We start from the raw sequence: 13,342 nt of genomic DNA, 5'->3' as shown, positions 1-13,342 counted from the left end.
CTTTTCTCCTCTTTCAGAGGATTTCAAAGTTTTTTTTTTTTTAAAACTGATTACAAAATGAATTTTGGGTTAAGTTTTGACATATATAGCATTACAAAAACGGTGTCGTTTTGGCTTAGTTCGATAATCACTAAAACGACACCATTTCAATAGAGGATCCGCGCGTTGACCCGATGACCCGGGGAGGATCCGCGTGTTTCTGATAAATGGGCAAATTGCCCAATCGATCCTTCCGTTTTTTAAATTTTATGATTTCATTTTGTTTTTATTTTAAATTGGCCCTAACCTTTTATATATAATTCAATTTAGTCCCGATGGCCATTAAAATCTATTCTGGAGAACGACGTCGTTTTTAGGGATTAGGGCTAATTGCCCAGTGAGTCCCTCAGATTTTAATGTGTATTTCAATTAGGCCCAAATTTTTTTTATTTATTTGTAATTAGCCCTAATTTTTAATAAAATTCGATTTTAGTTTTTTTATATATTTAATTTATTTTAAAATACTATATGTATTATTTATTTTTATAAACATTAGTTATATATAAAAATAATGTATATTATTTTTAGTTATATGTTATATTATTATATACGTTTCTTATAAATTTATATTATATATACATTTTACTTTATATATTATTTATTTTACTATATTTATATATGTAAATTATTATATATTATTATATTATTTTATTATTAACTATTTATTATGTATAATTAACATTTTTAAATTATTATTGAAAATTACATTTTATATATCATTATCTAAAGTTTAGTATGTAATATTCTAAAATTTTAACATGAAATTTTGTTCCTATTTAACATATTAATATTTTATAAATATATATTAAATATTTAAGTTATTAAATTTATATATTGACTATTGTTTCTTAATTTTTATTATTATTTATATATCGTCAAATATTTTTACTTCGTTTATTCTTTTTGAATTGAATTTAGATTTTATCCTTCAATATATAATTTGTTTGTTTATTTTAGTATCCTTTATGTATTTATCATTTTAATATAATAATCTTATCTCATAAATTATTTGTTATTATTTATTGTTTTTACACATTTGCATGAAAATTGATTATTTATGGCATTATTCCAAGTTGTGTTTGCATGAAATGTTATTGCACATATATTATATAGCTGGTATTGTTCTATTCATTATTCGCTCGTTGTATTTTGCATGGAATGATAATGCATGAATGTGTATGTTATTTACAATTACATATGCGTAAAATGATAATGTATATTGTGTGATTTACGTCATTATTTATTTTTTCTCTATACTACATTTGCATGAAATGTTGAAGCGTATATCATATAGCTTAGTTTATTTAATATTAATCTTTTGTAATATGTTAAATATATCATTACTTTAAAAATTATTTCATTCGATCCAAAGGAATTAAAAGATAAGGCAATGTTTTTGGTACTAGGGAATTCGGGAAATAGTGCCCTAACATGCTGGGCTGCGATTTCCCGTTTGTCTAAATGCCTAAAGTATCCTTCTAAATAAGTTTTGAAAATCTCAAGATGATTTCAGTTACGAAAGTTTAAGAGTATCGTGTCCAAACATGCTGGATGTGATGTTTATATTCTTTGAAGTGAAAGGATCTTGATTTTTAAACTCAAATTATCACGGTTTTAAAAGAGATCATATTTCTAAATCCTTTCAAACTTTTGACATTAAGACAAAACTATTCAATTTGGTACCAATTTTGGGCGTTACGAGGGGGCTAACCCTTCCTAGTACGTAACCGACTCCCGAGCCCATTTTCTCATAATTTCGTAGACCAAAATGTTTTATAAGGTGATCCAATCACACTTTAAAAGGTTGGTGGCGACTCCCATTTTCAAAATACCCTTCGCCTTTTAAAAAGAGGTTTCGACACTAAATATATGATTTTCACACGTATACACGTGTGATAGAATTTCTATTATATATTAGTGGGTTGAGTTTTTACTGAGGGGTAGTTTTATTCAAAAGTAAATGACATTTATATTTTTATTTGATAAATGTATTGTAATAAAATTTTGGTTTTCTGGTAATTTTATTTCTCAATTATGTATTGATGGATTATTATGTATTACTATATTTAAATTAGCAATGAATGTTTTGGTGGAATAATATAAAATTTAATTGTAAACAAATAGATTAGATAAAAAAGTTTGAGAACAAATATGTTAATTCTAAAAAAATAGGGATGTAATGAATAAATTGTAATCAATATATGGTTCAATTTCAAAAAGATCTGTAATTATAATGACCAAAATTGCAATTATTCCATGCACAATGGCAAAATGGTGGAGGGTTTTCATTGCAATTATCTGCAAGATAATTAAATTGCAAACAATATTTTGTACTTTGTACAATTGGTTTGTAAAATGTAGGGATTAAAGTTGCAATTGTTCCATACAGAGCACCTGTTTAGCAAAAGCAGAAATGAGAAGGTTCTTCATTGCAATTATACCCCCTAAAAACCTATAAGTCTAAAAGTAAGTTGAAACCTCGTCAACCACATGAGAAAATACTAATATAAAAAAGGAAAACAAAAAACCTCAACCGTTGATTAAAATAAGAGAGATTCTTACTATCTTATCTAATCCGTGTTTAAACTAAATTTTATGTCTTGCTTAATGTTCGTTACTAAAGATTTCTTTTCTCATAATCAAATTGAAATATTTTGACCATAATTGAATCATTTCAATATTTAAATTTGATTTTATTAACCATAGTTAAATTTAATAATATGTATAAGGTTTACCTAAAAATCATATATTAAAATAATTAAACTTTATACGAAAATAATGTTGCCATATACGTAATAATTTCTCATGAATTTTTATATATTAAAATTAAGCATTTTATATCCATATCATTTTTATTATATGATGAAATTAAAGGTAAACTACCTAGTTGGTCCTTCAATTTTCAGGAATTTTTATTTTGGTCACTCAAAATGAAATTCGTGTAATTTTGTCATCCAACTTTTAGCACTTTCATTTTAGTCGTCTAAGCCGTTAAATCTCTAAAAGTGGTTGACTGTATACGCCACATCATACTTGCTCTTTTCATTTTGGTCACTCAACCTTCTAGGTCACTTTCATTTTGGTCACATAAAAAAACTATTTTTCAAGTATTGATCAGGATGAAAAAATATATTCAAGATAAAAATGAAAAAGTGGTAGAAACTAAAATAATGCATTAAAAAATTGTCAAATTGTACTTGTTTACCCCCTTGCAGAAAGCTCTAACTTTCTTTTTTTTTTCTTTACTATTTAAATTTTAAATTTCAAAACATCAAAATCAATTAAATAAAATATTGAATTTTTTTATCTCTTGATAGTTTTTGTTGGTTTGTTACTATAATATTGAAATTGTTGGAAAAATAAGTTTGGAAAATGCAGCGGAAAATTAGTTTAATGGAAAAATTAGAGTTTTAAATTTTTTCAAAAATAAGAATTTAGTTGTAATATTTAAAGTAATAAACACTGAATCAAAATTGTATCTTTTTTATTCGTCTAGGATGAACACTTGGATCAAGTAGTCTTCTCCGCTATCATTAAGCTCACATTTGTCGAGTGTGGACTCGTTTAGTATCAAAAGTTTTCTACAAAATTAACAATGGGGTAATTTCATAATTTCTCTAAACTTCTAGGCTAAATTATAAATAAGAAAATATATCTAGAATTCTTATAAAATAAATTATTCTAAAATAATTTCTTCAGATAATTTTCTTTATACAATTTTCTCTTGAATTCACTTTACGAAAAATAATGACATAATGCTCTCTTTATGTAGGAAAATTTAGAAAGTTCAATTAATAGAATATTTATCTACAAGATAAATATTAAATTAAATTTAATATTAAGATAATCACTTTAATATTAAATAAAAATACTATCAAGATAAGTATTAAATTTATTAAAATAATATTATTTTTGGAATAGTTAATCTGGAATCAAATTATATGATAGAATCTAAGGAGTGTAATTCTTTCACTGCTCAATTACCAAAGAACTGCCGCCACCAACCATCAGAATGTCGTTGTGGCAGTCACTAGCACCCTCGTGCCGAGTGGTGTCATTGCAAGCGCGACACCCTCACGGTACCCCGAGCCAGTTTGGTTGTTATCAGTTCAGTCTGAGCTAGTGATGGCCTGATTAGTATGGTCTAGCCACTGATTGGACCATCGGCCCGATTTGACATACAGAGCCCGATTCAACCAGTTTTGGGTCTCGATCTTGATTTTTGGTTCTTGATTCCAATTTTCAATCTCAAATCCAATTTTCAAGTTCAATTACTCATTGAGCTAATTGTCTGACTTGAAAATTAATTTCTAAAAATATAATATTTATTTTAATTAATCTAATTAATTTAATTTTGCTTGATCAAATTTAATTTTTCCAAAAGTCACTGAGATTTTCCAAAATTAATTTTTCAAGAAAATTCTTTAATCAAATTCTCTAGTTGAACAATTCTCACAATCGCCCAATTAAATTTCACATCAAATTAATCGACTCAATTAAATTATTTACAAATTCATAGAATTTTCTTCTGATTCAAATGCAATCCAATCAAGTTTTTATTAAGCTAGTGGAGGGATCAATCAGACATATACAATTAAGCTCTAGTAATTGCAATTATGTCTAGAAGCACCGTTCCGATAATTCGCACTTTACTTAATAGTAAAGTCATTTCACAAGAAGTACCATGATTGAAAACTTTTTATCATATACTCTTGACGAAAGTAATTCATCCAATTGTTTTGTCCAATGATTTCGTCATGTGTGTTACCCTCATATGATATCTTTGATTCCTTTGAGTTAAATCCGTTCACTCAATACAATCCTATTATTAATATGATCACTACCAACAAATGGCTATGATAAATTGTTCCGTTGAGAACAAGCAACACATGGCCACGTTCCATATTTATCAATCCACACAATGCCAATGAGAGGATATCGTTAACTCTTTAATCGAGTTATGAATTTCATTGTTGCTAGTAAAGTCATGTCATACACATGTAAGGGTGTTCATAGTTCGGTTAAAATCGAATCAACCGGTCGAACCAATCTAATTCGGTTAATTGGTTGATGGTCAAATTTAGTTCAGTCGGAGGTCAATTAATAATTTTTTGAAATTTCTGTTATTGGTTAATTCGGTTTGAAATTGGGTAATTAACTGAAATAAATAATATATATTATATATAATTGTTACCTTTTTGTTTGGTTGTTAACTTTCAAGATTTATGTAGTGTTTCTAATGCCGTATTTGTTGTTTTCACCTCTATTTAAAGTTTTTTGAACTATTTAAAAAATGAACATTAGCTATGTATTTTTATATGTTTTATACTCATTTTAATCAAAAGTCAAAAAAACATATAAATTTCGGTTCGGTTAATTTATTTGAAAAAACTTCGATTTGTTTAACAATTAAAATTTTTTACATTTCGTGTAATTCAGTTAATGGTAAATCGGTTTAACTATTAACCGAACCGGTCATTTGAACACCTCTATACACAAGTCATGTACCCAACATACCGGCTATGGGCTCAATTATCTTTAGAGTATAAGCCTCCACTTATATCAAAGCACATGAGTTACATACGCATGGTTAGTGACTAACTCAGAATTTAGGTAAATCACACAATAAACGTCACAAGTGAATTAATCCACAAACGGATTCAAAATTAATTCAACTTGGGTCCAATCCAATGTATCATTCTTCCAATGAGTACATCTACTCGTGGAGTCAACTGTCTGATAGCTGAGACTAGCCTGTTGGAAAATATGGACATCACATATATAATAAGGGTAATTACATGTTATTATTTACTATCATGATAGGTTAGTCCAAATTAAAAGTGATCTAATTTGGTTAAAATTTTATTAGGTTTTAATTATTAAATAAAGTATGGGTCAAATATGTGTAGATACTCTAGTAATTAAATTCTAATCAAATCTTGATTAATGATGGGCTAATTATAATTTGATTAGAACTAATATGCCAAGGTTATAAATATTAGGGTTATGGTCCTCAAATTACACACAAGATATCTTTTCTAATATCCCATCATTAGGAATGAGAGAGCAGATATTCTCTAAATTTCTTGTGTGCTAATTTGGAAGATCAAATCCCTCAAGATCGAGTAAAACTTCAAGAAATTCATGGATTCAAGTACGCTTCCACATCTAGTTTTGTTCTTGATTTATTCTTGATGATTAGACATGATAGATCCTGATTTACAGTTCTAATTTTATATTAGATATTATTTAAAATTCTAACATAGACATCTCCTCAATTGGAATTATAGACAACATAATAATCCTTCTAAGTATTTCAATCAAACGCTCAATTTGATTCTTTTTCGAGATTACAGACTCGTTTAATTTATCTACTGAATTAAGGTATCTTTCTCTTAATGTAAACGATTTTACAATGCCACTTATCATCAGTTTGAACTTAGACGATTAATGAGTATTATTTGCTTGTCACAATTTTGCTATGCATGCAAAACATGAAAGACGAAACACAAAAGACATAATAATGAAATGTAAAATTAACTTTATTTATTTATTCTTCGATTAAATACATAGAAAATAGTTACATATTTACTACAATATGGGCACATTTCCCAATAGAAATTAATTAAAATAATCTCCTTCTAAAATTTTAAATTTTATTTGATGTTTTCAAATTAAAATCAACTCAAATAACTTATATTTAATAATTGTCTACAAAATTCAAATCATTTTTGATGATATGATATTGGATCATGTTAAACTAAAAAAAATCATTTCAATTAATTTAATTAATTAATTTTATCTTCCATGCCAAACAAAATCCAAAAAAATTCATCACTTATTTATCTAAGCGAAGAACAAGCAATTAATTTATTTAATTATAAGAAATTTTCTTTACTTTTAACATAGCATGAAGATTCGAGATTATATAATCAAAAGAAATTTAAGTCTCATGAAAAATTATTAAATATGAGTTATTTGAGTTGATTTCTTTGAGAATAATCTTGAAAATAAATTAGAATATTAACATTTAAAATGAGCTTAAATTAATTAATTTAATCAATTTCAATGTTGTTGGGATTTTTGTTATTGCTCGTTCCATGTCTTGTTAGAACGAATCTAATTTACTACTCGGGCCATCAAAATGGGACTTGAATAGGTTTTGGCTAGCAATGTTTGGTCCACTTGAGTGTGGCATGTTTGACAAAACAAGTAGCATGGTTCGACTAAGATTCAAGACTCCCAATCGATTCCTTGATGAGCTTGAAGTTATTGGATAAATATTAAAGTCTTATCTCTTAGTGATTAAAGTGTTATGTTTAGAGATAATTATCATATTTACTCAAGGGAGATTTTCAAGGGTTTATTAGTTGAATTAAAGGAGTTTATTTTTACAGCTTTCTCAGCCTATAAATAGATGTCATTCTCTCTTGGGGTTACATCGACTTGGAGTGTTGGAAATCTACCATGCATGCTTTCCAATATCTTTGTAATCAACTAGTTTATTTATATTTAGTGTTGGTGATAACACTTGAGTGAATATGAGAGTTGCTTTTGGTGTATGTTGGGTGATTGATTGTTCTCTATTGGGATTGCATGAGCTTCGCTTGCAAGGGGCTATGAGCGTTAGCTCATCAAGACGGATTGATACTATTGCTTGATTTTGTGATAGAATAAGAGTATCTCTTGAGTAAGGTTTTGCAGATGAGGGACCATTATGTTTGAACTACATAAATAAAGATTGATTTTGTCATTTCTTTTTTCATTACCTTACTTCCTTTTACATTATGTTTTTTTCTATTTATTGTTGCTACGAACTTTAAGCTTAGTAAAATTTTTTGTTACTGCAAACTAATATTTTACAATGTTATAGTAAAAACCAGTTGAGATTATAGTAAAAGATTGGTTTGTTTTATATATATTTTTATCAAAATATTTATGTATTTTTATATATTCCTTCAATTTTTTTAGAATTAAGATTAAAATGAAGCCATTTATAAATTTTTAAAAGTTAATAATTAAATTTATTATATCGATTTTTAACTGTCACATCACTCTCATGTTAACTACAAAAATTTAGGTAGGAGATTTATTTAAAAAATGATAATTAGGCAACTAAAGACAAAATTAAATAAATTGATAATTAGGTTTGATAAACTGGCCCTAATCGAGTTGGAAATAACATCAAAACAGAGTCACTCCATTATAAATATTAAATAGCATAAGTAATCAACACTATAGAGACATCTTTTGAGCTCCAAAGCTTAGTATTGTGAGAATCTTTCCACTATATTCGGGTCATGGATTCTTCTGATTTCACCGAATCAATGCTAGATCAGCTCCCTATGGAAAGATTTTGGGACATTCCTTTGTACCAATGGGATGGATTTTGGTACAGATCTTATCATCTCCAAGCAACAATGGCTCTTCGTTCCCAGTACATCGCACGCGACGACGACATCATCCTCGCATCCCCCATGAAAACCGGCACCACTTGGCTCAAGGCCCTTTGTTTTTCCATCCTTCAAAAGGAAGAAAACGCTGCTCGCCTTAATGAAGAAACGCTAGCCAAGACCGAGAAAGACGATCCCCGTCACCTCCGAGACCCGCTCGTCGACAACCATCCCGCCGTCTACGTTCAAACCTTGGAAGTTCAAGTTTTTACGGCGAAACCACCGCCGGATGTTTCGGCTATGGAGTCCCCAAGGCTTTTCCACACTCACTTGCCCTACACAGCATTACCGGACTCCATTAAAACCTCCAACTGCAAGCTTGTTTACATAACAAGGAACCCTAAAGACACGTTGGTCTCCATGTGGCACTTCTTCAACAAACTCCGAACACCAGAACAAGGTCCATACCCTTTTGAACAAGCATTCGGGTCCTTCATCAATGGCGTTTCTCATTTCGGTCCATTTTTCGACCACGTTTTACAGTACTGGAACCAAAGCTTGAAATCCCCCAACAAGATACTGTTCTTAAAGTACGAAGACCTCAAAAAGGACACCAAAGGTGAGGTTAAGAAACTGGCTTCGTTCCTTGGAAAACCATTCAATAATGAGAAAGAGGTTGAAGACGTAATATGGAGGTGCAGCTTGGAGAGGCTGAAGAACTTGGAGGTGAACAAGAATGGGATCGACCCTTGGGTTGGGATGCAAAACAGTGCATTCTTCAGGTCTGGAATTGTTGGAGATTGGAAAAACATTATGAGTAAAGAGTTCAGTGAGCGTTTGGATCAAATCACGATGCAGAAATTAAAGGATTCTGGGCTTCACCTTGAGATTTGAACCCCCTCTTTGCACCTCCTCTCTCGTTATCTTCTGCATCAATGGAATAAAATAAATAATTTAATGTTTCTGTGTGTATTTTGTTTTCTTCTACCCATTTTAATAAAAAATAATATATTAGAATTAATGTTAAATTATCTACTTTCTTGTTATAAATTCATGTACGTTATGTCTCAGTGTGATTATTGTGATCATATAGACGTCTACGTATCCCATAAATAAAAATTTAAATTTATATTATAAAATATTTATACGAACATACGAGGATTTTATTTCCTCACTTAAAATTATGGTGACAAACTACTTGATCATATTATAGTTATTCTCGAGATTGTAGTTAAAAAGACCCTGACCCTCTCTCTCTCTCTCCCTCCTAAGACTTCGCCTTATTCTAGACATCTTTTATGTTGGCTCTTCGCCTTGTATCAAACAAAGTGTACCACCTAACTTCATTGTCATCTTAGCCTTATTTGATCCTAGCATGAACAGCATTGACTCTAATTATTTTGTTTGATAAAAGTAATTTTTTATTTTTAAAAATTATTTATTTTGTAATTTTGATATTATAAATATATTATTTTATATTATTTTAAATGGTTTTGGATAGATGTTAATATAATAATTTGAAGAATAGATTGTATGAAATTGTGATATCATGACATCTATATCTTATTTCAATAATTTAATGCCATACAAGCTTTTCTTCTCCTAAATTTCAGCATTTTCCTTCTGAAAAAAATCAAATTCAACTGAAAATATTAAAATTCAAGAGAAAAAAACTGATGTTACATTAAACTATTGGCAAGAAATACAAATGACCTAACATTCCAGGTTTCATACAATCTTTTCTTAATAATTTGAATGTTTTATTTTATAAAAGAAATTATTTATTTCAAAATATGATTTAAAATAAAAATAAAAATTGCTTAACATTTTTAATATTTGTTTTGAAAGTTTTATTTTAATTAAATATATATGTAGGAACACAATGTTTTCAATCAATATAAGAAAAACGTGATCGCTTCAAACTTTTCCGTGAGTAAGAAATTTGACAAATGTCCTCAAAGGTGAAATTAATAGTTGAAGAGCGTGGAGGCGGCAAAATAATCAAGATGAGCACAAGTTCTTGAAACCAACCAAATAAATTTAAGGTTAAATGGTCCAATAAGCCCTTGAGTTTTTTTTCAATATTTAAATTATGTCTTTTCGAAAAAATGCATCGATCCAATTAAACCCACAAATGTTAACAATTCATTAATTAGGTTCTTCGACCAATGGTTTTCGGCGTTGGCCGTAAAATAATTGATGAGGTTATTAACAGCTACTGAATTACCCATCGTGATACTAATGTGGCGCTTTACGTCAATAAAATACATTTTTTTTAAATTTAAAAAAAATAAAAACTATAAAAATTCATTTCAATCTAGACATTCATTTATTTTGATTCATTCTTCATATAGTTTTTAAAATTATACAAAAATTTCAAAAATAAATTTATTAAAACATTATAAAAATTATATTGTTGGGATACTTACCATGATCGGTCCAAACCCACGAGATTGCGAACTGAGCTCGCATGATGGGATCGCAAACTGAGCTCGCAACTCACTTGGCAAGCCTACTTTCCTATAATGTTATATTGCATGAGAACAAGTAACACGTGTCTAATCTAGAGTAGGGTATGGAGTCTACTTAACATGTCATCTCAATAAATAGTATTGATATCATATAAATAAATAAATATCACAGAAAAATGGAATAGAGAGAAAATACATCTATATATATATATATATAAAAGAAATTGTAGTTATTACTATCTCACAATGATATATCACGTTTAAATTCATGACCACATGATTATAAGGTAACAGTTGTCATGAAAAATACCCTCAAAGCATATTAACAAATTAAATTAATGACACGTACTGAGAGAGCAACAAAAGAAAGGACCACATTTCCTTTTATATATATATATATATATATATATATATATATATTATAATGCTTTGTAATTTTAGTAAATTTTATATTTTTTAATTTTGAAAATTATATCTAAAATGAATCTAGATAAAATAGATGGATGTTCGATATTTATATTTAAATTTGGAGATGTTTTGTGTCCGCGTTCATTTTAAACTTAAATTTTAATATATATTTTGTTTATACCACATCAATATCATAATGGTTAATTTAGTGTTTGATTAACGACACAAACCATTAGCTAAATAACTTAATTAATGATTTTTTTAGGTAAAATAAAAAAAAAAAACTAACTACATAACATTCCTCTGTGTAAGACTGTCACTCGAATGGGCAGTAGGAAAAACTGCTAACACTTCCCTTGGAATCTCCTCAAATGCAATTTTATTGCATTCTCTAGGAAGAAGATGAATGACCCAAGATTTTACGTTCACCAACAGGTGTTGAATACGTCTAACGAGGGCATAGTTCAAACTTGGCGGGGAAGAATCCTGAATGGCTTTGACCACCTCCATACTATTAGATTGAATTCTCACACCATCATAGCTCATGTTTCGGATGAGAGTTAAATAATTAAGTATACCTCATAATTCAGCATCAAAGATTGAACACTTGCACAATTTTTTGTTTTACCCCATAATCCACTCTCCAATGCCATTGCTTACAACTCCTCCTACTGCAGCATTTTTAGATGCAATCTAAACCGCCCCATCGATGCAAAGACTGATCCAGCTAGACAGTTCCTGGAATACTAAAATTTGTTCCTTCCACTTAGAAGTTTAAAGACTTAATTGATTTTTATTCTAAATTTAAATAATTTAGATTGATAATTATAAATTATGTTAATTATTTTAATATAATTAATTCAAATTCATCCAATTATTTAGGCATTGGATACTAACTTATATCTTTTAGTTAAAAGTTTCAATCAAATGTATTAAACTTTTAAATATATTTTATACTGCCAAAATTTGTCCTCACTTAGGGCTTACTTCCATATCCACATATATTATATTAATTATATTATCTGATTTATTAATTCCAAGATATGCTTTCATATGATTAAAGATAAGTTTTTTTTCCTTTATTATTTGTCTCATTTATCTAATTGATTATTTATATATACAGTGGCGGATTTAGAAATACGACTTAAAAGGCGAGATGAAGCTAATTTTTTTGGTAGAATTAAATTATATATTTTATAAGAGTAAAATGTAATTTCTTCATTTTAATAGCCTATATCTTTATAATTTTAGAGGATTAAATTAAATTTTATTATTTTTATAGAGGACAAAGTACAATTTTATCATTATTAATTTAAAATTTTATAAATTATAAAAAGCTTATATCTCAAGGAATATGTTCGATCTTCCACTGTTTTACCTTTGTTAATATCTGATGGATTCTTCTAAGAAGAGTTGAGCTCGAGACTATCTATTTGGATTAAGATCCTTTAAAATCTTCTATCTAAAATAAGCTTTAGGCCGTCCATGATGCTCCAAAGTTCAGCCTCCGTCACTGTACAATTCCCCAAGTATCTGCCAAACCCCATGATCCATCTACCATTTTGATCCCGCACTAAGCCTCCTACTGCAACAAATCCTTCCTCCTGTCTCACTGAACCATCCGTATTTGAACACACCCAACTTTCTTTAATGCTCCATGAAATACCTTGAAAGGTAAGCAAGTTACGGTTTTTTCTAAATACGCCAAGAGATGATCTTGAAAAGACATAGCCAATCAATCCCAACCAAAGAAATTGTCTGATACATCTGAAGGTCACTCGTTATCCATTCGTGGAGAGATTTAGCATAGAATCTAGAGAATATTTCATCTAGAACAATTTTATCCCAAATACTTTTAGCAACAGGACAATCTCTAAGAACATGTAAAATCTTTTTAGTAATAGAATAAAATTTAAATATCTGAATTGACCAAAATATAATTTAAATACCTAACTTTTAAATAAAACCAATCATTTGATGTTGTCTGAGACTTTTCATTAAATCTACTGTAAGTTTGTATCAAGATGGACC

General features: G+C 28.7%; 1 protein-coding gene across 1 annotated transcript; it reads left to right on the top strand.

The window, feature by feature from the left end:
- Positions 1 to 8,339: 8,339 nt before the first annotated feature.
- Positions 8,340 to 9,326, top strand: LOC108485535 (cytosolic sulfotransferase 5-like). Its single transcript, XM_017789386.2, has one exon. It carries the CDS (start codon positions 8,340 to 8,342, stop codon positions 9,324 to 9,326), a length of 987 nt encoding a protein of 328 aa, XP_017644875.1.
- The last annotated feature ends 4,016 nt before the right edge of the window (positions 9,327 to 13,342 follow it).

Source organism: Gossypium arboreum, chromosome 6 (genome assembly GCF_025698485.1).
Source record: "Gossypium arboreum isolate Shixiya-1 chromosome 6, ASM2569848v2, whole genome shotgun sequence".
Classification (NCBI taxonomy): Eukaryota; Viridiplantae; Streptophyta; class Magnoliopsida; order Malvales; family Malvaceae; genus Gossypium; species Gossypium arboreum.
Note: the sequence above shows the minus strand (reverse complement) of the source record. Positions and strands in the feature narration are given on the sequence as shown.

Bases quoted from the DNA above. Each gene is read 5' to 3' on its own strand.
- LOC108485535 (XM_017789386.2), top strand. From the start codon at position 8,340: ATGGATTCTTCTGATTTCACCGAATCAATGCTAGATCAGCTCCCTATG.